Source organism: Alnus glutinosa, chromosome 10, assembly GCF_958979055.1.
Source record: "Alnus glutinosa chromosome 10, dhAlnGlut1.1, whole genome shotgun sequence".
Taxonomy (NCBI): Eukaryota; Viridiplantae; Streptophyta; class Magnoliopsida; order Fagales; family Betulaceae; genus Alnus; species Alnus glutinosa.
In genome coordinates this window covers 5,953,016-5,974,285 of record NC_084895.1, presented here as the reverse complement: position 1 = coordinate 5,974,285, position 21,270 = coordinate 5,953,016, and the positions used below count along the sequence as shown (strand labels likewise).

Here is a 21,270-nt window from a genome sequence, read left to right as displayed (position 1 = left end):
TATTATTCCAGTGTCCACTACATGAAGCTACATTTCTCTCAAGCATTCCATCAAACATTTTTCAAGCATTTATGATTTTCATACATTTTGCAAATATGTCAATGGAGTTCCAACAAATGCATATATGAAATGAAGCCAAGACAATGACATTGATATGAGTGTGTATCTTCTTTCAGCCTACTATTACAGTAAGACATAAATTTTATGCTTAATAATACATCAAAAAAGAATCTTATAAGTATAAAAGAGACTAGACTTTTTTTTTCTTTTTTTTTTTCTTTTTTTTTTTTTATGAAAGAAATCTTTTATAGAACCAAACACCAACAACATACACATCAATACAATCTACAAAAAGGGCAAGAGAGTAACATGCTACACTCATAGCCATACAACTTGAACAAAACAGGATGCAACCTGTAAGCTAAAACTCAAAACTTCCACATTAGAACAAGAACCAACAACAAAGAAAAAACAACTAAACCAGCTAATGAACAATCTTTTGAAGATTCCACAAACTAGCAAGCTGCATATTCTCTACTGACTTTTTGTAAGGACCTTTACTCACGATACAGGCCCTAACATCCCATTTAATCTTTGCTACAATCTGCTCCTCAAAACTAAGACTATTCCCATGTAAAATGCCGTTCCTATGCTTCCATAAGTGATAGACAGCAGCCCCCAAGCACAATCTACAAAGTCTAGATGTCAGGCAATCTGATCTTAATTCTTTTCTGCTCCAATTTTCGACATCTTCCCAAGAATTCCTCAGCTGCCTTACCAAACAAAGAGCCATCACTTCCTTCCATATTCGTTTGCTGAAGCCACATAGAAAGAATAGATGTTCTCTATTCTCCATACTTCCTCTGCAAAATAAACATAAACAATCCCCTTGAAAACCCCATCCACACATCCTTTCCTTAGTAATCACTGCATTCCTAAAAACCAGCCACAAAAGGAAGGAGTGACAAGGTATAGCCCCTGAATTCCAAACCAATTTCCACAACTTCACTGGAAACCCTTTCATCCGAATGGCTTCCCAAGTTTCTGAGCATACATACTCCCCTTTTTTATAATTCCAAACTGGCTGATCTTGAGTACCAACCTCCACCTCCGGAGCTTGCTTTGCAAATCCACAATTCTATCCGATCTTGCATGAGGCCAATACCATTCTCCATTGCAAATTATAGTTGATAGTTTAGCATCCAACAAATTACCTACTTCGTAGACAGTTCTAGGCCCATATTTATCAAGTAGACACCCATCCAGATGCCATACATCAAGCCACATAAAAATTCTGCTTCCATTACCTACTTTGAACTTCAAGATTGAGGAATTGGGATTTGCCAAAAGCTCATCTCCCTCAACCAATTCTCATTCACCCATGCTACCCAAATTGAACCGGCTTAAGCAAAAAGATTCCATATGTGCCTAAGCATAGCAGCTTGGTTCCAAGTATCTAATCTTTTAATCCCCAACCGTCCCTCCTTCTTTGGCGCACACACTTTTTCCCAAGAAACCTTAGCCTTAGCCTTAGCCTTAGCCTTCTCATCTTTTCCACCCCATAAGAACCCATTAAGCTCTTCCTCAAGAAGCCTTAAAATAGCCTTAGGGAGATTAAAAATGCTAGACCAAAATACTTGGAGACTGAAAAGCACCGAGGAGATAAGTTTAGCCTACCAGCAAAAGTTAAGTGTTTAGAACACCAAGAGTCAATCCGAGAAGTAAATTTATCCATAAGAGCTTCACAATCTGCAGCAGAAAGTCTCCTTGTGATGAAGGGTACACCCAAGTACCTAACCGGAAGCTTCCCCTCAACCATTTGCAAAATATCCAGCAACTCCTGCTTAGTATCATTAGACGCACCCGAGCAGAAAAAAGAACTCTTAGCAGGGTTTGCCTTCAACACGGAAAGCTCCTCAAAATCACTCAAAACTGCTAGAATACGTCGAATAGAACTTGAGTTGGCAGTTGAGAAAATGAACAAATCATCCACAAAGCACAAATGAGTAAGTCCTAAAGAATGGCATCTAGGATGAAAGCCGAACCTAGAAACAATACCAATAGAATCAACCAACAACAAAGACAACCTCCATAGCTAGAACAAAGAGGTAAGGGGAAATGGGGTCTCCTTGCCTGAAACCCTTCCTTCCCAGAAAATATCCTACCAATGATCCATTGAGAGCAATAGTGAATCGAGGGCTAGTTAAGCACTCCCTGATCCATTTGACAAACCTCATAGGAGCACCAAAACATTTCAAACAATGCAAGATGAAATCCTAACTTACCGAGTCATATGCCTTCATAAGGTCTACCTTAAGAGTACACTTTGGTTTACCATTGAGCTTATGATAGTCACAAACTATCTCTTGTGCAAAGAGAATATTTTCAGCTATACTTCTCCCTGGAATAAATGCACCTTGATTCTAACTTAAAACATCATTGAGGCCCACCCTTAACCGGTTTGATAGAATCTTGGTTATAAACTTGTAGACACATTACAGCAAGAAATAGGTCTGTAATCACCCACAGAGGAAGGATTTTTCCTCTTGGGAACAAGTGTAATGATGGTTGCATTAGTCTCTCGAAGCAACCGGCCATATTTTAAAAACTCCACCCCTGCATCCGTGACATCATCCCCTACCATAGCCCAAGCTCTATAGTAAAACCCTGCAAAAAAACCATCGGGACCCAGGGCTTTGTTTTGATTCATAGCAAAGATTGTTTTCCTAACTTCCTCTCTAGTAATCTCTGCCTCCGTTCCAGAAATCCAAGATGAAGGGAAGTTGTTCTGAATGAGTTTGGAAACCCGTTCAGCTTTACTTTGAGTAAAAGCATGAGAAGTCTCTCCCAACAACTTCATATAGAAATCAGTCACTAAATTTTTTATACCCTTCATATCATCCACTACATTCCCCTCCTCATCCTTAAGAGATTTAATCATGTTAAAGGAATTCCTCACCTTAACCTTTGTATGGAAGAACTTATTGTTTCCATCACCCAAATTCAGCCATTGGTTTCTGGATTTTTGCTTCAAAAAGTTCTCCTAAGCCAAAGATATAGAGAAGAATTCATGAAGGCATTCCTTCTCCTTCAAATAACAGTTAGGAGAACCATGAGAAGCAATGAAAACTTCTTGAGCCATAGCAAGAGCCTTCCGAGCTAGAACAACCCTCTCCCCCAAACCATTAAAAAATTCCTTGTTCTTGGCTTTCAATATCTGTTTAACACCTTTCAGTTTTGAATACAGTTTGAACATAGAGTAGCCATGAACTTCAGAATTCCAACCCTCCTTAATCCAATCCAAAAACTGCCCATGGTCAAACCAAAAGTTGAAAAACTTGAAGGATTTGGGACCATAGCTAATATAATCTTCTATCGAAACTAGAGTAGGGGAATGGTCTGATATTCCCCCTTCAAAAAAATCAACAAAAGTATCTACAAAAGCCTTAATCCAACCAAAATTAGCCATGACCCGGTCTAACTTTTTGGAGATAAAATTCTCACCCGCTCGCTTGTTCGACCATGTATGAAAGAAACCTGTAGAGGCCAGATCCTCAATCTCCAAACTTTGAATGCAATTTCCCCATTTCTCTTGTTGACACCGCACAACATTGAAGTCACCTGCAATGAGCCACGGAAAAGCCCCCACTTGAACTTTAACTAAAACCAGCTCCTGCCATAGCATCCTCCTCTCAATTCCTTTAGTGGAACCACGCACAATAGAGAGAGAGAGAGAGAGAGAGAGAGAGAGAGAGAGAGGGAGGGAGAGAAAAAAAAAAAAAAAAAACCAATTTCTTTTATTATGAGAAACTATCTTACAAGTAATAGCTTGCTCATGAGAGGAAATATGTTGAACAGAAATGATATGTGGATCCCAACAAACCCATCTCCTACCTTGCCAATGGTTTCCATAGTTATGTATCCAATCCCAATTTGGAGTGATAAAATCCTTGATTTTTTGAGCCTTCTAAACTACCATAAGACACTTTATCCCCTCAAATTACCATTTTCATTCAATTGGCGCCCTCCACCCTCTTTTAGTGGTTGACATTAAAATTGATGGAAATTTGTACAAGTTACTTAACATGCATTTTTTTTTTACTTAAAATATCCAAATTAGAAAATGAAAGCCATAAGAAGGATGCCAACACAGCACTGGACACTGGCCAATTTCATAAGCTGATGAAGTTACATCAGCTCGAAAATGGGGAATATGGGCTTAAAAGACTCTTGCGATTCAAGTATGACACAATAGAGCAACTTTTTCTCATGGGCATTACACTAATTCACAAAAAAAAAAAAAAAAAAAAAAAAAAAAAAAAAAAAAAAAAAAAAAAAAATTATGGACAAAGACATTTCTACACATACCCACACATTCAACGAAACCCGCAACTGTGAATTTCACAACTTTCGCAAAATAAGTCTCATATGTTGCTTTATTGAGTAGGGGAATCAAAGAACGAAATTAGAGGAATCAAAAAATGGGAGAGAAGAGAAAGTTACCAGTAAAATGTTATCCTCTAGAGTGACAAAGAGAGCGGCTGGAGGTGGATAGACGGTACACCCTTGCGCTATGAAAGAGACGATCCTTGTGAAGAGAGAGAGTGAGAGAGAGATTGTGAATAACCTAGATGGAGTTTTTTTGCCTTTCAAAACAATCAAAGGAGACTTATAGTGAATATTAACCAAATTAAGAGAGGGAGATTATTGAATTAATCAAAAAAAGAGATCGAGAGAGATTGTGCTTAAACATGGAAATTGGGGAAGCAACTCACGAGTTTTGAAATACTTCACTTGTTATGCAAGACCCCAAGTAAATATTTTTTTTTTTACTTTACTTATCAAAATATTTAAAAAGGATGTTAGTTATGTGAATAATTCTAGTCGTTTTGTTGTGCAAACGACATAAATAAAATTGGGGTCTTTACGCTCGTCGTTTCGGATGATAAAAACGACGTGAATTCACATCTCTTTTAAAAAAGACGTGAATTCACGTCGTTTTTGTAAAAGAGACGTGAATTTACATCATTTCTAATAAAAAACGTGAATTTGTTGTAACAAACGAAGTGAATTCACGTCTCTTTTAAAAGGGACATGAATTCACATCCCTTTTAAGAAAGGACATGAATAATTCACGTTGTTTCTTGTAAAAAAAAAACGTCGTCATTTATTCAGTTCATATCGTTTGTAAAAAAATGACATTAGATTTTTTAACTTTGCGTCCTTTATAAGTAAAGAACGTGAAAATTACGTCAGGTTATAAGTTCGATGAAAAACTCAGAGAATTTCAAAGGTTTCAATTAACAACCCAACAACCAATAACATGAACCCATGAGATTATCTAAGGGTTAGACACACAAATTGTTAATTTACAACACACTAAAAATTTAGGATTTTAAGTTTTACCTGAATTTCTCATCAAAATGATACCCAATGCTCAAAATTCGTATAGAACACCACGAAATACACAATACCTAAAGGATTCTAGAGTTGGATTCAAGTTTGGAGGCCTCAAACTTCAAGGATCAAGGGTTTATAGCAAACCCTAGGAGAGAGAGATGAGAGAAATAGTTTGGGAGAAGAGAAAATGCGTCCCAAAACATGTCAACGCGTTTTTATACCTCGTCCTGACACGCGTGTGAAGTCGAGCATCAACTCACGGGTTGGACACTCAAATGTCACGTCCGGACACTCGCATAAAACTGAAACTCTTGACCAATGTTGTCCGGACATGAAATTGATCCGTCCAGACACGGCAGCAGACATGGCCTTATTACCAAAGCTGTCCGGATATAGAATTGCCCGTCCGAATGCACAACTCCGAAATTCTAATTAGCCTAATTTATGTTTTTAATACCTAATTAATATCTTGGACGTTACAGCTATAACAACCCACTTTTTTTACAAAAAAAACCTAAGTGAAAATTTCGATTGTCACGTATCATTATAACATCAACAACGACGTTATCAGAGTATAAATTGACAGCGGAATACATTTTTCTTTTACAATAATACATCAAAGCTAACTGAATAAACTCAATATATAAAATAATAACCATTTGTTCTAATATAATAAAATACATCTAAATAACGACATACGTACCACATGCGGCACAAACATTACATAACCATTATATATAAAATCTACAAACTAAAGGTCTCGTCCTTAATCAATCTAACAGTTCCTGTCTTTGTTCCTGCAAAATTCACATGCGATTGTGGTTGACACCACAATCTCATGCTGTGGTCGAGTGAGTCAACGGTCCTCAACCACAATGACACACTGATTTATATAACCATTTACAATACATCCAAATGATAACAGATATTCACATACACACAATCATTTTCACCTACAATCATGCTTCTTCCTCTACTTTAATTATTCACATACTCAAAATCATATCTCTTGTTAACACATTATTAGCGCTATATTCTCCGCTAATTTAACATACCATCATCGCTATTTTCTCCACTAATTTAACATACCATTAGCACTATTTTATCCGCTATTACTGAGCCATACCTCTACTACTGTTTTTCTCTATTATTTCTTCAACCATTGGTTTATCCGTCGGTCTTATCAGTGTATTGATGCCTTGGTACTTAAATTTTCTTTTATCCGTTAGTCTCCTCAATTCACTGACACCTTGATACCTAAACCTTAAGTCTTTTTATTAACATACTCATATTACACCATAATATAATCATGCAAGCAACATCATATACATAATTCCAACCAAAACATGTTAAACATATCAAATGCCAAACCGTATGCATACAATTAAATAAAACAGCAATCACTAGTCATTAAAGACTAAACCACATGTATCATCCTAAGTGAGTAAGAAATACTCACAGTTACATCCGCAGTCTCACAACTCGTTATCTGCAATAAATATATACGTATACACATAAAGTGTTAACATCATCATTCACAAATCCTAATTCTATTTATATAATTAGGTACCATTATCTTGTAAAGATCATTATATTAATTATCATTGTAGAATTCATTATACATAATATCCAACCCTGTTTACTGAAAGAATACCACAATTACTCCAAGATAGCTTGCTTAATGCTTAGCACATGACGACAAAACTCCAAAAATAGAGGACCTACAACCAATCGGTTCAACAAAAACCTAAACTTACAACCAAACTCAATACCCTTTCGATTTAAACACCAAGCCCTCAAAACACAACTTAACCAAAACCCAAAGGCTCCAAAGGGAAATAACACTCAACTGGGTAAACAGGGGATACAATCCAAATCATCACCAATAAAACATAACACCTTCAACACAATCGGTCAAACCCATAAATGGCCAAGAATCCTCAAATCACCCAACTCTCAAAATAATTCCAGCAACTTTCTACTCCAAAAATCACAATAACCATCGATCCAATAGATCAATTTAACCAAAAGTGTGGAGCACGGCTAGGGGAAGATCAACCTAAATCACTCCAGCTCAATCGTAATATACTACAAATAATCTACAATCGAGGCAGGGAAAGTTTGGGTAGACACCACACACAAAACACCCACTGGCCGAAATACACAGGGAACCCCAAATAACACTCTAGTCTGCTATTACTAAAAAACCATAAGAGACAAAAAGAAATGAACCTAAATCAGACCTCAATCGGTTCATAACAGGGGAGAATAAACCAGTTTTCAATACCCATTAAAACCCATTCAAAACGACACCCAAATCCATTTACACAACATCCCATCCGGCCCTCACAACCAACCGGCCGAACAACCTTACACGGCCGAAACACCCATGGCCGACACACACAAGGAAACCCAGCCGAAAAACAATCAGCCAACAAAATCAGTAGAAATTCAATCCAAAGTATTTTAGGACTAAATTAGTAGTAATCACAATAAATTAATATACTAGAAATTTCTTCCTAAAATTACAAGGTTTACCGGAAATCGCCCCTCTAGACGGTCTCCGTTCGTCGGCCTTTTGCCCAGTCGCCGGAAATGGATTCTGGCCGACGACCCATGGACGTGGGTCACTGGGTTCGTCTCGGATCCTCCGGGTTCTCCACTGGTTCTCTCGGTTTCACGGGTTCTCGGCTCCACGGGTCACAGGTTCCACCGGAAATCAACTTCTGGCCACCGAACATCGCGCTCCAGACTACCCACCGGCGAGCCATGGAGGATCGGACCTCCGGCTCTCACGATCGGCCTCTGGTCTGTTCACGGGTCTTCGTGGATCGGGTCACCTCCGGTTCTCTTCCTCTCTCTCCGACAGCATCTCTCTCAATCTCTCAATCTCGGTCTCTCTGATCTCTCTTCTCATCTCTCTCGTCTCACTCTCTCTCTGTATCACGGGCGGAAGACAAAGAAAAGAAAGAAGAGCAAAAGAGATGCGAAAGTGGGAGGAATGGGTTACTTTTGGTACTGAAAATGGAGGTAGTGCTTTTCCTAAATTTGAAGAGCTTTGTATTAAGTACTGCGATAAGCTAAGAGGTGGGTTGCCCATCCTTCTTCCTTCTTTATCCAAACTTGAGATTTATGGATGTCTGCAGCTAATGGCTCCACTCTCAAGGACTCCTGCTATTCCTGAATTAAAGCTAAGCTATTGTAATGAGATGTCGCTAAAGGAATTGCGAATTGAAATGCATAAGCTTAGAATTGAAGGAATTAATGCACTGGAGTCCCTAACAGAGGGAATGATAGACTCCAATGGCGGTCTTCAAGAGTTTGTGATCGGTGAGTGTTCCTCACTTGTGTCCCTTCCTAAGGATAGTCTTCCCTCTACATTAGAAACCCTCGACATCAATTTTTGTTCCTCACTTGTGTCCATTCCTAAGGGAATGATAGACTCCAACAACTGTCTTCAAGAGTTGGTGATGAAAGATTGCTCGAGTCGAACACATATGGATTGATGAGGAATTGATTGAATAAGCTACAAGTCCAGCAAGGGTCCCCAATTTCGGTATGTGAACTTTTGAACCACCTAATTTATCAATATAATTTACCCTTTGTTTTCATTTGCTTAGTTGCTAACTTGCTATCTTTAATAAGATAGAATGCTCTGTCCACTTCACCATTCCGGATATAAGTAATTGACAACTCCATAGAGAATTGGGGATGCTTCAATTCGAACCAACAAGGTATATCTAGAATTAAATATTTACTAATATGAACTTATAGGATTATATATCCATTGGTATTAGAGACACGTTTACAGTTTCAAATTAATTAGACAAGATTATTGGACCTTAAACTATAAATCAAAATGAAAATAATTATCTGGAGATAGGTGCTCAAGCACCAAAACCGGGGCTCGATCTCATGGGCAATCGATCGCCATAGTTCTGCAGATTGCAGATAAACTGAACACTTGTCTTTGTTTTTGAAAAATATCTCTTATTTCCAATCCTTTACAACCGTTGAATGCGATCAAAATAAGCTAATCTCCACCGTCCAAATGTAACGACCTAGGGAAAAGCGCTAGCCACATCTGCGATATAACCCCAAAAAGACTAGTTAATTTGGAGCTTTCATAGAATCCCTTATAAAGCCCAGTTTCACCTAGTAACTAGGTAATGTGGGACTTAGCACCCATTAGTATCTTTATAAACCACTCACTTTATGTAAACTATTCATCTCTTTCCAATATAGGACCAAGGTGTTACACCAAATCTGTTTAAATTGAGAGATACCCTTTCGGTTTAACACGCATCATCCCCTCATTTAGGTATTATTGGTAAGAGTCATTGGGCACAATATTGAAAGCTTAAAGAAGGTACCATACTGCTTGTTAATCTAGTACGTACATAATATATATATATATATATATATATATATATATATATATATATATATATATATATAAGTAAAACTAATTAGTTGATCAACTCAATTGGTCAGTAATTAATACAGACGGAGACATGTTACATGCACATCACGTGTACATCTTTTGCACACCACCATTAGATCTGTAGGACTTACGTGTGAATCCTTGTGGGTCCTACAAATCCAATAATTAATTTTAAAAAAAATGATATACAAAAAATATACAAGTGATATGCAAAAATCATTTTTTGAGCTCAAAATACTCATTTTGTGGGGAAGAGTGGCTTGATTTGTTGTTGCACGTCACACGCCACACCTTAAGGACACCATCAAGACTTCCGGTACAAATTGTGCAGGCATCCTCAGTGTCGACTTCTTGAAATGCAGTGACACACCTAATCGGCCCTCTGTGACCCACCAAGATTGCAAGACACGTGTGGTGCCCATCTTGTGCTCTAACCCAAACCCTACTGGTTAAGTCAGCTGATCCACTAACAACATAGTCACCTACAGTGGCTAGGCACATTACCGCGTGGGTGTGACCCTGGAGCGCACCACCGTATTGGTATTGCCCTGAGAACCAGCCCTTGACCCAATAGTGTATGTAACCATCTGTGCACCCACCGTACAAGAACCCGCCGTCTTGGGTTAGGGCTAGGGTTTTTACTGGCGAGCACCTGGCCAGGAGGGTCACGGTGAGTGAATGCGGCTGCTGGTCCCCTCCGTGAAAGTTGTGGCGCCACACCTTCACAGTGGCGTCATCGGACGCAGTGAAGAGTACCCTGTCGTCGGCCACAATGATGGCATTGATTGGCTCCGGATGGGCGTTGATGGTTCCAATGCATTTGAGGTCTGAAATTCGCCATAGTTTCACTGTTTTATCCAGGGAAGCCGAATACATTACGTCGTCTGATACATTGACAGCTAGGGATGTTATGGGTCCTGTATGCTTCATCTGTTATATTTTTTGATAAAATAAATTATTTTCTTTTTCTAAATATTAATAACAAGGTATATATATATATATTTCAGATGATCTGGAAAATTAAAGGCAGATGAAGTAGGTCCAAGCTATTAATAGTGCACCATCTACTACTTTTAGCAACACCACAATTTCTGGAGCTAAAGTAAATTTGGAGCTTCAATCTTATCTTCCTAAAATAATGAGCACTTAAGGTACACCAATATGTATGTATGGATTGATTATAAAGTGGGTCGGGCGGGGGACATGCATTCAGGGCCAGCTCAATATATTTTTGGGCCTTAGGCAAAAAATTTAAATGAGGCATTTTTTAAAAAAAAAAATTAAATATTAATTAATTTAAAAAATAGAATAGTAAAACTTGATTTGTCAAAGGAAAGACAAATTAGTGTTAGAATATTTCCTAAACTGATAAAAAAAAAATTAATGCAATTGATTAATTGAGTTTTGGTAATTAATTTTTTTTTTAATCACTAATCAGATATGGAATGATTTTAAGAACTTGAATGATAAGCTATTGGGAAATAATGAAAATTGAGAAGAGAGAAATTCAAATTCAAATAAGACTTGAATAGGGAAATTGAGATAAATAAAAAATAAAAAAAAAAATTATAAAGAATAGGATTTAAAATGGAAACTTAGAGACTTTTCATTTTCTTAGCATTTATTTTTTATTTTTTCATTTTATTTTGATTTTAGAACATTGGACTTAAGACCTTCACTTTTTTGAACATTGAACATAAAGCCTTCAATTTTTAATGTGAGTAATTAAGGCCTTCAATTCTATTTTGAACGTCAACGTTCAAAGAAATTGAAGGCCTTTCATGCAGAGACTTTCCATATCTTATAAGTCACAAGTCGTTGGTAATTAGACGTACAAAAAATTAAAGGCCTTCAATTTAGACTTTTCATATCTCACAAATCGTTGGTAATTAATTAAGGCCTGAATTTTTTTTTTTTTAACCTACAGTTTTTTGACAGGAGAAGGCCCCTAGGCAGCATATTTTAAGGCATTGACTGGGGGCATTACCAGAAACAATGCTTTGATGATTCGTCTTTTTGTAAGCACTTTTTTTCTTAAAATAAATTTTCATTAATTGAGGCCTTATTAAATTGGGCCATGCATTATATTATTGCCTTTTTTAATTTTATTTTTACCAAGATTTGGAGCCTTATTTAAGTGTATTGATCATATTTAATGCCTTAATTTTATTTTTTTTTAGAAATAAATCTCTATTAATATTTTTAAATTAGAGGCCTTATTAAATTAGGGGCCTTAGGCGGTCACCTAATCCGCCTAAGGCTCCAGCCAGCCCTGCCATGCATTCTTATATATATACTATATATTACTAGTTAGCCATCAATAGTATAATGGAGGTAATTAACTTGAGCCGATCCATCGATCGATAGAGTTAATGTACTGTTGTCGGCTGGTACGGTACAGAATTTGTGGACTTATTAATAATTCTTTTACCAATATTTCTAAAGAAAAATGAATAAATAATAAATATAACTCCTAAAATCATATAATTAAGATTTTGGTCACAACTCAGTTGTGCTATTTAGATATATAACTTCCCACATAACCTATATGCATATATATATATATATATATACACACAAAAAAAGAGTTTGGGTAAATATTGATGATATATACCCACTAAAAATTAATTAGGCAATCCGGCCAATTAAACATTTCTTATCGTGACGTACAGGATACGTACTTGGGTGCCTGAATTTCCACGCATGGTTGGTAGATATATTAACCAGTGAGATTGACCTAGAGTTATATGATAGAAGAAGAAATTAAAAAGGCTTTTAGATTTCTCTCCCACTATATATGCATGCTTCCTACTTCTTCGTTGTACCAAAAGAAACTCTAAGTATTTAATGCTCTTTTTTCAGTATTACGTACACATTTTCTAAAGAAAAATTAACCCTTTTATACAATTGTCACTTTTACATGAGCAATTATAATTTTGAAAAAAAAAAAAAAAGGAGAGAAAAGACAATATATAGACTAGTTGACATGACGATCGATCCAACTAACACCGACAATAAAATAAATAAAGCCATAAATGTAAATTAATAAACTAAAACTGATGAACCATTACCATTTTATCTTTCCCAGCAATGTAGCTCCGGACAAAACTTCCGGTGGTGGGGATGGTGGCCAATCGAATGTGCTTCCAGGCGCCATCCCATGTTCTGCGCCACACACGAATCTTGGCATCACCATAGGCTGCATAAACTCTTTCATTGGAGACCTGTAGCGCAACCACCATGCAAGCCTTGGTCTTGAGCTGCCCACACTCGGTGAACTCCGGGAGTCTCCAAATCCTTACCATGTTGGTATCGGAGCCAGTGTAGGCGAAGCCGTTGGACACGGCAATGGACAAGATCTGGCCGTCCTTTTTGAGGACCGAAGAGACGCAACGGTAAGCGGAGGAGGGGACGTCGGTGAGCTTGGTGGGCATGTGAGAAGAGTGGAGAGGGGAGGAAAGTGGTGAAGTATGGAGGCTCTCGGAGAGTACTGCCGGGCCGCTTAGGCGAGGTGGGGTGTAGGGGAAGTTTGAGAAGGAGGCTTCTTTGGTGGAAATGCTTCTTGAGAACTTGTTTTGGGTGGTGGTTGTTCCTCTTATTGCAAAAGACAGGTTTGGAGGGGAGTCTCGTGATGATGCCATCTCTCTCTCTCTCTCTCAATGAAAATTAGAGAGGGCTGGTGGTGTAATGTTTCCTTTGTGGGGTAATTGTGTGTATAAATGCATCTCTCCTTGGGATGCATAATGTGTAATATATGGTTTTGGTAGGATGTATAAATGCAGTACTAGTTCCACTTTTTCCTACCCTACCCTACCCCCTTTTCTTTTTTTCTTTCTTTTAATTTTTTTTTTGGGGAGGGGAGGCGAGCAAGAAAAAGGATTTCCTAGCCTATAATTAGGGATTTCAATTCGACAATTCCTTTTGCTCCCTACCCAAGGTGCATGAGAGGCTTCCTGAAAATAAAGCTTTTGTAAGTGAAAATATCTAAATTTATTATGTCATGCTATTATTTGTAATAACCCGGATTTTAAGATATAAAATATAAATATCTTAAAATAAAATTTAAAGTCTAATGTCAAATAATATAAAGATTATATGAATAAAATAAAATGAGGTGGTTTATCTCCACTCCCTAGCTCATTGAGTTTATTGTCGTCACCAAACCACATGTTCTATCTGATTTCATATAAATTGCTTTAATCATTCTATGGAGTTAGTATAAAATTAGAAATCTTCCCTTTTCAAACAAAAAGACAAAAAAAAAAAAAAAAAAAAAAAAAAAAAAAAAAAAAAGAGAAAAGGGGAAAAACAAAATTATGAAGGTAGTACTAGCTGCATTTATTTCATTTCATCTACCAATTGTGAGTTTTGTAGTGGCAACTCATCCTGAAATTATTTCCTTCTCATGCATGTCAAGTACTACCTTAGTTACTACCTATGTGGTGGCCACCCCTATGTTATGGGGTGGTTGCGTGAGCCATGCCCAGTATTTAGGGGTGGCCATGCGAGCCATATATTAGTTGTGGGGTGGCCTATGCGTTAGTAAGGTGGAAATAATTTCAGGATGAGTTGCCACCTCAAAACTCACAATTGGTAGATGAAATGAAATAAATGCTAACGCTAAATTAATTGGTTCGTTTCCGGTTGTCTTTTCAACGTACATTTCGTTAGATAGATAAATTGATTATGCTAACCTGTTTTTTCATACACCGAATAATTGATTGTGCCTCCAATAGCTTTAATGGCATGGTCCTTGATAGAGAATATGCATAACCATCGTTAAAGTTCCAAGCTCATAATAGAGATCAACAGAAACTTATACGAATAAAAAAAGAAAAACCAATTGAAGAACACTATCCTTAACAGCAATTCAAGCAGGTCCTTTTCACATTTTGAAAAAATCTTTGAAAGGGAGGAAATAAGTGAGAAAGTTGTCAATAGAGCTAGTTGCAGCGGTCTGATCAGTAGGGTGTTGTGAGTGCATTCGAAGTCAAAGGCACTCTTAGAATTCTTAGTTTCATATCAATTTGGACACACAAAAATAAAAAAAAGACACAGCAAGCTGTAATAGAGAACCGACCTTATCAACTTACTAACAACTTATCAACTTATTAATAAGGGGTGGGTCTTTCCCGCTTACAATAAGGATTGAGGGCCGCCCTTTATCCCTTCAATCACTCCTATAAATACATGACAAAATGTGATGTTGGGAAAGAAGGTTAGGCAAAATGTGCTTTGTGTTGGCTATGCGTGTGAACGTTTAAAACTTGAATAGACAGCATATCAGTGCACAATGATTAATCACCGTACACCATATTAATTTGAAATAGAAATGTGAATTCACACGCATATCACTGTAAAGTGTACAAAGAAAAAACATTTGTCAATTTTGTCCAAGGTTTGAATTTGATTGTATTTGCTATTTATGTAAAGCACTAATTATTGTAAGTCTAAAGTCTTATTTATATTAAAATTTTGCAATTTGTAAATTAAGTTGAAAAATGTGTAATTTAAATTAGTAATAGTTTAATAAATTTTTTTATTATCATTTATTTGGATTTTATTTTCTTCAATTTTCTACTAAGTTAGCAAAAAAAAAAAAAAAAATTCAACTAAGCTCAAGCGAGCCGAGAACTCGATGGAGCACTCGATTTTTCATTATTTTGCACATTTCTTGTTCGTTTCTATACCAGAGATGTGTAAATTCACCATTAAATCTATGAGAACACCCGTAGATATTTCTTTGTTTAGGATGTTGGAAACATATCCTCACATAATGCATTTTTCCTTTTTTTTTTTTTCTTTTTTTTTTTTTTTTGCTAGAAATAGGCCAAAAATGATTTGAGCCTCATGTAACAAAGCTCATGTCCGATCTGAGCATTTTTTTTTTAAAGATTTTTTTATTATTATTATTTTTTTATTTTATTTAGCTTGATTCAGTCTTAATTAGACTCAAATTTTTCTTTAAAACAAAATTATCATAAAAATTTAAAAAAAAAAAAAAAAAAAAAAAAAAAACCCTACTCGCTAGAGTATTGAGGATGCAAACGCATTGCGATTTCATAAATAAAAAGTACGATTTTAAACCTAATCGCAGAAAATAAATCGTTTGGAAGTGTATTTCTTAAAAAATTGTAATTTGAAAACGCATAAAATCTGCATTTGTAAATCGCAGGAATGAGAGTGTTTTTTTTAAAACACACAATTTTAAAGACTAAACTGCGATTTTACCAAATGTTTAGCTGAATTTTTTAAAATCACGTTTTAAAATCATACATTTCAAAATCGCTACTTTTTGAAATCACAAACCCAAACGAACATTGAGACTCTTTGTCAAATCACTTTCTTTGTTTCTATTCCTTTTAGCTCGTTGAGTTTGTTCCCTTTATCAAATTACTTCTTAAGTCTAATATTATATAAATTCCGTTAAATTATAAATTCCTTTTAGCTCATTGAGTTTTTTTTTATGGAATTCATATAAAATTAGAAATCTACCCCATCTCCAAAAATAAATAAAAAAACAAAACAAAACAAGAAAAAAAAATCATAAAGATAGCACAAAGGGGTAATTGTGCAAGCAGGGGCAGAGGGAGAGGGAGTCGAGAAGCGTCAATGCCCCCCCCCCCTCAGCCCCCAATTTTTTTTCACCCCGGTAGAAGTTCCCCTCCGCCTCTGGTTGCCCACGCTCATAGGCAAAAATATTTTAGAGGACTAGGAAAAATTCAATACATGACATCTTTGTATTCTATATAGAATCTCATAGTAATCTAAAGCGATAAAGCATGAAAAAAATACACAGAGATTAAGGTGGTTTGGCCTATGGCCTACTTCCATACATTAAACTCTTTTCTACTACATCTTTCATTGATCATTTGACTTTATAGAAATTTACAAAGATTTGAATAATTTTACTTACAAACGAATTCCTTAAATTAAAGTAAGTAAATCTCTTAATTTATGGTAATCAAATAATTTAAATCCTTCAATTTAGGATAATCAAATCATAAAAGATTTATATCCTTTTCATTTTACTTTTTCGTTTCATCATTGTTTCCCAGTAACTGTGTTTGTGTATCAAATTTTCAAAGATTCAGGGCTAAAGAATGAATTAAGAAGATAACATAAGTCTTTTATCAAAGTGGTGCATCTAAATTAAGTAGAAACGTTGTGTTTTAACTCATGCCTAAATAAGAGACAAAAAACTCGCTGGTTAAACTTACTCTTAGAAGAGAGAACACACGAGTAATTCTAAAAGTTTCCCTAGTGTCATTCTAAAAGGAGAAATGATAGACATCCCATATATATATATATATATATATATTATTCCAAAAGTTAGTTTCTAAATGATGTGTCACAATCACATGTGATTTATCATGAGATTGTGATAGATCACACCTTTTTCTTTTTCTTCTTCAGAAATCAACTAAATTGACTAAAATTAAAAGCAAGGTGTTTTCATGAGTTCAACGCTGACATAATAAAAATACCTAAATATAAATACCCTGAGAAGTGAGTAAAAGTTGGGAACTTGATTTCAATAGTTTCATTAGTTTGAAAATTGAGCGGCGATCAAACTGTTGAATCCTTGTTCTCCTCACAGTTAACTATAATTATAGTTAAATGAGATTAATTCGAAGAGCATATCTACTAAAAGGACCATGTCAACCAATTAACCATGATTTTTCAAAAACACAATCTGAAAAAACTTGGCATCATTTTAAAATATGAAGAAATCATGCATGCAATGATTTCAAAATATGTAGACTCGTCAAGAGCAATTGAATAAATTAACTCTAGGCGTGACAAAATATATTGTAAATTACATTTGTATGTTTTAATCAATAATTAAATTTTGTTTAGTTGTTTATTTATTTCGTTACTTATATATATCTTTTACTATTTTTACTCAATACTTTTGAAATTTTATTTTTCAACCTTGACCCATTTGAACAAAAATCATGGCCCTACCACTACGAGCAAGTCGATCATCCTGCAACTAAGAGGTGGCTCGGGTGGCCACCACTAAACACTGAACAGTGGGCATGACCCATGCAATCAACTCATAATAGAGGGGCAGCTCGTGGGGCTACCCCTTAACTACACTAGCCACCCCTAATTTTTGGGTTTTTTTTTTTTTTTTTCTTTCAAAAAATGATAGAATTATAATTTTATTTAAACTCAGTAAAAAACGATTGATGGAATTTGTAAAAAATTAGATGAAATGATCGATTTGGTAATGGAAACAAACTTAAAGAACTAAATAAAAAAAGAAACTTAGAAGGTGGCTTGATAAAGGCTCAAAACTAAAGTCGTTTAATAATTTTTCCACATTGTTTAATGCGATATGAAGTTACCGATAAATAAAGAGTAATGCTAGAAATTACATTTTTATTTCACAATTATTTCATAATGTTGACTTGACAATTCCAAATCTGGTGTAGCTGACACAGGGATCCAGTGTGATGCAATTGCAACAAATCTAGTGTGACGCGCGTGGATCTCTCGCGCGGGAGAGAGTGACGGCGCATGGTAGCGAAAAATTAGATCTGTTGGTGGCGCGTGGAACGTCTTTTGAAGACTATGTTTTCCATAAACGCCAATATGAGGCTGCTCGGTCGATTTTGAGGATTAGTTTGGCAAAAAAAAGGTGGCATGTAGCCGCGACAACAGTGAACAGTGGGGGCGCGTGTAGCAGAGGATGGACTCCAAATTTCTTTTACGTGCAAAACAAGCTCAACAAAGTGTTTGGAATACTATTGTCGCAGTAAAAAAAACCCCAAAAAGAAACTCTCAAAGAGAAAATGCACAAACAAGAAATTGAGATTTTAAGAGAGGCACCAGAATAACAATTGCTCTGATACCATTAAGAAAAAATAACATAATATAATTGTGAAAGAAACTTGTATTTCTGATCTGATTTACTCGTATAATAAAGTGGCCTATTTATAATTGAATGAGGCTAGAGAATAAGGAAAATACTGTAATTATAGACTAAGGTAAAAACCGTAAATACAATTTTTTTTCTTTTAGAAAATGATAAAATTATAATTTTATTCAAACTCAGTAAAAAGCGATTGATGGAGTTTCTACAAAATTAGATGAAATAATCGATTTGATAATAGAAACAAACTTCAAGAACTAAATAAAAATAGAAACTTAGGAGGTGGCTTCATAAAGGCTCAAAACTAAAGTCATTTAATAATTTTTCCACACTATTTAATGCGATATGAAGTTACCGATAAATAAAGAGTAATGTTATAAATTACATTTTTATTTCACAATTATTCCATAATGCTAACTGACAATTCCAATTCTAATCAGAATCTCTCACCTTGAGTTTGATAGAGGATATTAGAGAATATATTCTTCATGTAATTGTGATTGAATATAGTAGGAAAATATATGACTTTAATTTGATGGTATTCAAATCACATTGATTTGATTGCATACTTATCTACCACAATTCTTCTATAAATAGGAGTCTCATATTTTGTAAATATATCATAAAAAATAAGTGTATAATGTAACCCTTTGAGTTTTATCTGTAGACGTAGGCTATAGACGGAGACGAAGCCATGCACGTAAAATCTCTTGTCTCTACTTCTTTTATTTAAGCTATTACTTTTATATTTTCATTAGCATTATGATTTTCTTCACTTTTGTAGACCACCTTTTTATCAGGGATTTGGCTTACGTGTTATTAATTAAAAAAAAAATACAGGAAATTTCTAACTTTCTACATAATGTTTTTTATTTTTGTCGTCTCTAGTGGACAGTTGATTAGAAGATAGCCTCTAATTTTATTTTTTTGAACGGAAATGATAATCTATCATTGATATGGTGAACAACCCAAAGCTTACAACTTGAAAATAAGGGACAAGCCTCCCATTCTCTAAGCCAAAAAAATCTGGCTTAATAAACAGCTGCCTAAGTAGAAATACAACTTTTACAAGAAACCATTTGAGCATCTTTACATTAACGCTCACTTTCTAAATAAAAGAGATCAGATCTAGCAATTAGCCAATAAATATTTCCGTAAAAATTGAACCCAAAACAAACAGACTGTGACCCAAGAAAAGAGAAAAAAACACATGACACTGAAGCAAAGACCACATTTTGATGTGATATAAAAAATGAAAAAAAAGTAAAAAAGAGTTACTTGGCTACAAATACAAAACGTGAAGAAAAGACTAAAGCAAGTAGAAGACATTTAAGCTAATGAAAAGGGACGTGTATTTTTGGAACGTCTTGATTGATTTTTCTTGAGATTGGTGTAAAATTGTGAGGCACGTAAATAATGAAGTGTTTTGGTTGAAAAAGAAACTGGCCAGTAGAGAAGCGTGACACGCAAGGACAGAATTCATCAATGGCCACCAAAATTTGATCAGCTAAATTAGCGCACTCAACGTAATTATCAGTGTTTTCTTCTTGTTGCCCCGTTTGAAAGCCACTTTTCCATCCCTTTCCCTTCCTTTCACTTCTCTCAAAAAAACATCTACTTCAAAACATTCTTAACTTTTTTCACATTTTATATCACATCAACACTTTCTTATTACTTTTTAAATAAAAAATTCACTACAATACAATTTTTTTTTTCTTTTGATTTTTAATCATTCAAAAAAAAAACTCAAGAGGAAGGGCGGGCAATAGGGTTTTCCAACGGGGCCAACCTCGAATGCGGTGGTGGCACATGATACACGACTAAACGTATAACAATATTTGAAATAATATTTATACTTTTTGTGCATAATAATTACAATCACACCAGATACATCGGAATGGAGCCCAGTGTGTGGGCTCCACCCCAATGATATGTATTCCTTGCGACTACTGCAAGTTTGTTTCAGCCAATGACAGCAATTTTTGGCACGTCCATTATTGTGATAAAGACTAAATCATGAATTTGTCATGATTTTTAATTTTTTTTTTAGTTATAAGCGAGGTATAATTTACGATATAAAATAAAACTTAAGAAAATAAAATTGTTAAACGATAGGGGCAAAAATGTATTTAATTCTTCCGATAATGATAAGGAAGCTAAGCCATAGGGAACCCTTCAAAAATGTATTTTTAGACTGCCTTTTCCTTTCTTTTTTTTTTTTTTCTTTTTTTTTTCTTTTTTTGAGTTCTGTGTTAAAAGTTGCCAAACATAATTTTTAAAAATAAATAAAAAATAGTTGAAAATAATAGGGGACCCAAACAAGCCCTTTGTTACTTCCAAGTTCCAACCAAAAATAATGTTTGACTTGACCATGTAAAGGAGATTGTGAAGCACTCACGTTACAACATATGATAGCCTTCCAAAATAAGAGCAAAAGATTTCTTTAGATGATGTTTTCTGACAATAATTTCCAAAAACTGTTTTAAGAGAGAGAGAAAAAAAAAAAAGAAAGAAAGAAAGAAAGAAAAATCACATACTGTCAGGG

At 35.3% G+C, this 21,270-nt stretch overlaps 2 protein-coding genes across 2 annotated transcripts; both read right to left on the bottom strand.

Annotated features, from left to right (window-relative positions):
• Positions 1–484: 484 nt before the first annotated feature.
• Positions 485–3,685, bottom strand: LOC133878950 (uncharacterized). The gene is made up of 7 exons (XM_062317511.1): positions 3,131–3,685; positions 2,500–3,043; positions 2,286–2,401; positions 1,799–2,095; positions 1,518–1,673; positions 1,103–1,317; positions 485–863 (listed from the first exon to the last, which is right to left on the bottom strand). Exons 1-7 carry the CDS (start codon positions 3,683–3,685, stop codon positions 485–487), a joined length of 2,262 nt encoding a protein of 753 aa, XP_062173495.1.
• Positions 3,686–9,869: 6,184 nt separating this feature from the next.
• LOC133880712 (protein JINGUBANG-like) lies at positions 9,870–13,573 on the bottom strand. Its single transcript, XM_062319707.1, has 2 exons — positions 12,916–13,573; positions 9,870–10,774 (listed from the first exon to the last, which is right to left on the bottom strand). The coding sequence occupies exons 1-2, from the start codon at positions 13,483–13,485 to the stop codon at positions 10,061–10,063; spliced, it is 1,284 nt and encodes a 427-aa protein (XP_062175691.1). The 5' UTR covers positions 13,486–13,573; the 3' UTR covers positions 9,870–10,060.
• Positions 13,574–21,270: the final 7,697 nt, after the last annotated feature.

Excerpts from the sequence above, each read along its gene's own strand:
- LOC133878950 (XM_062317511.1), bottom strand. The coding sequence starts at position 3,685 with ATGCTATGGCAGGAGCTGGTTTTAGTTAAAGTTCAAGTGGGGGCTTTT. Across the intron at positions 3,044-3,130 it reads CTCTTGCTATGGCTCAAGAA|GAGAACTTTTTGAAGCAAAA; the intron begins GTTTTCATTGCT and ends TCTTTGGCTTAG. Across the intron at positions 2,096-2,285 it reads TTATGAAGGCATATGACTCG|CTATGGAGGTTGTCTTTGTT; the intron begins GTAAGTTAGGAT and ends TCTTTGTTCTAG.
- LOC133880712 (XM_062319707.1), bottom strand. The coding sequence starts at position 13,485 with ATGGCATCATCACGAGACTCCCCTCCAAACCTGTCTTTTGCAATAAGA. Across the intron at positions 10,775-12,915 it reads TTGCTGGGAAAGATAAAATG|ATGAAGCATACAGGACCCAT; the intron begins GTAATGGTTCAT and ends AAAATATAACAG.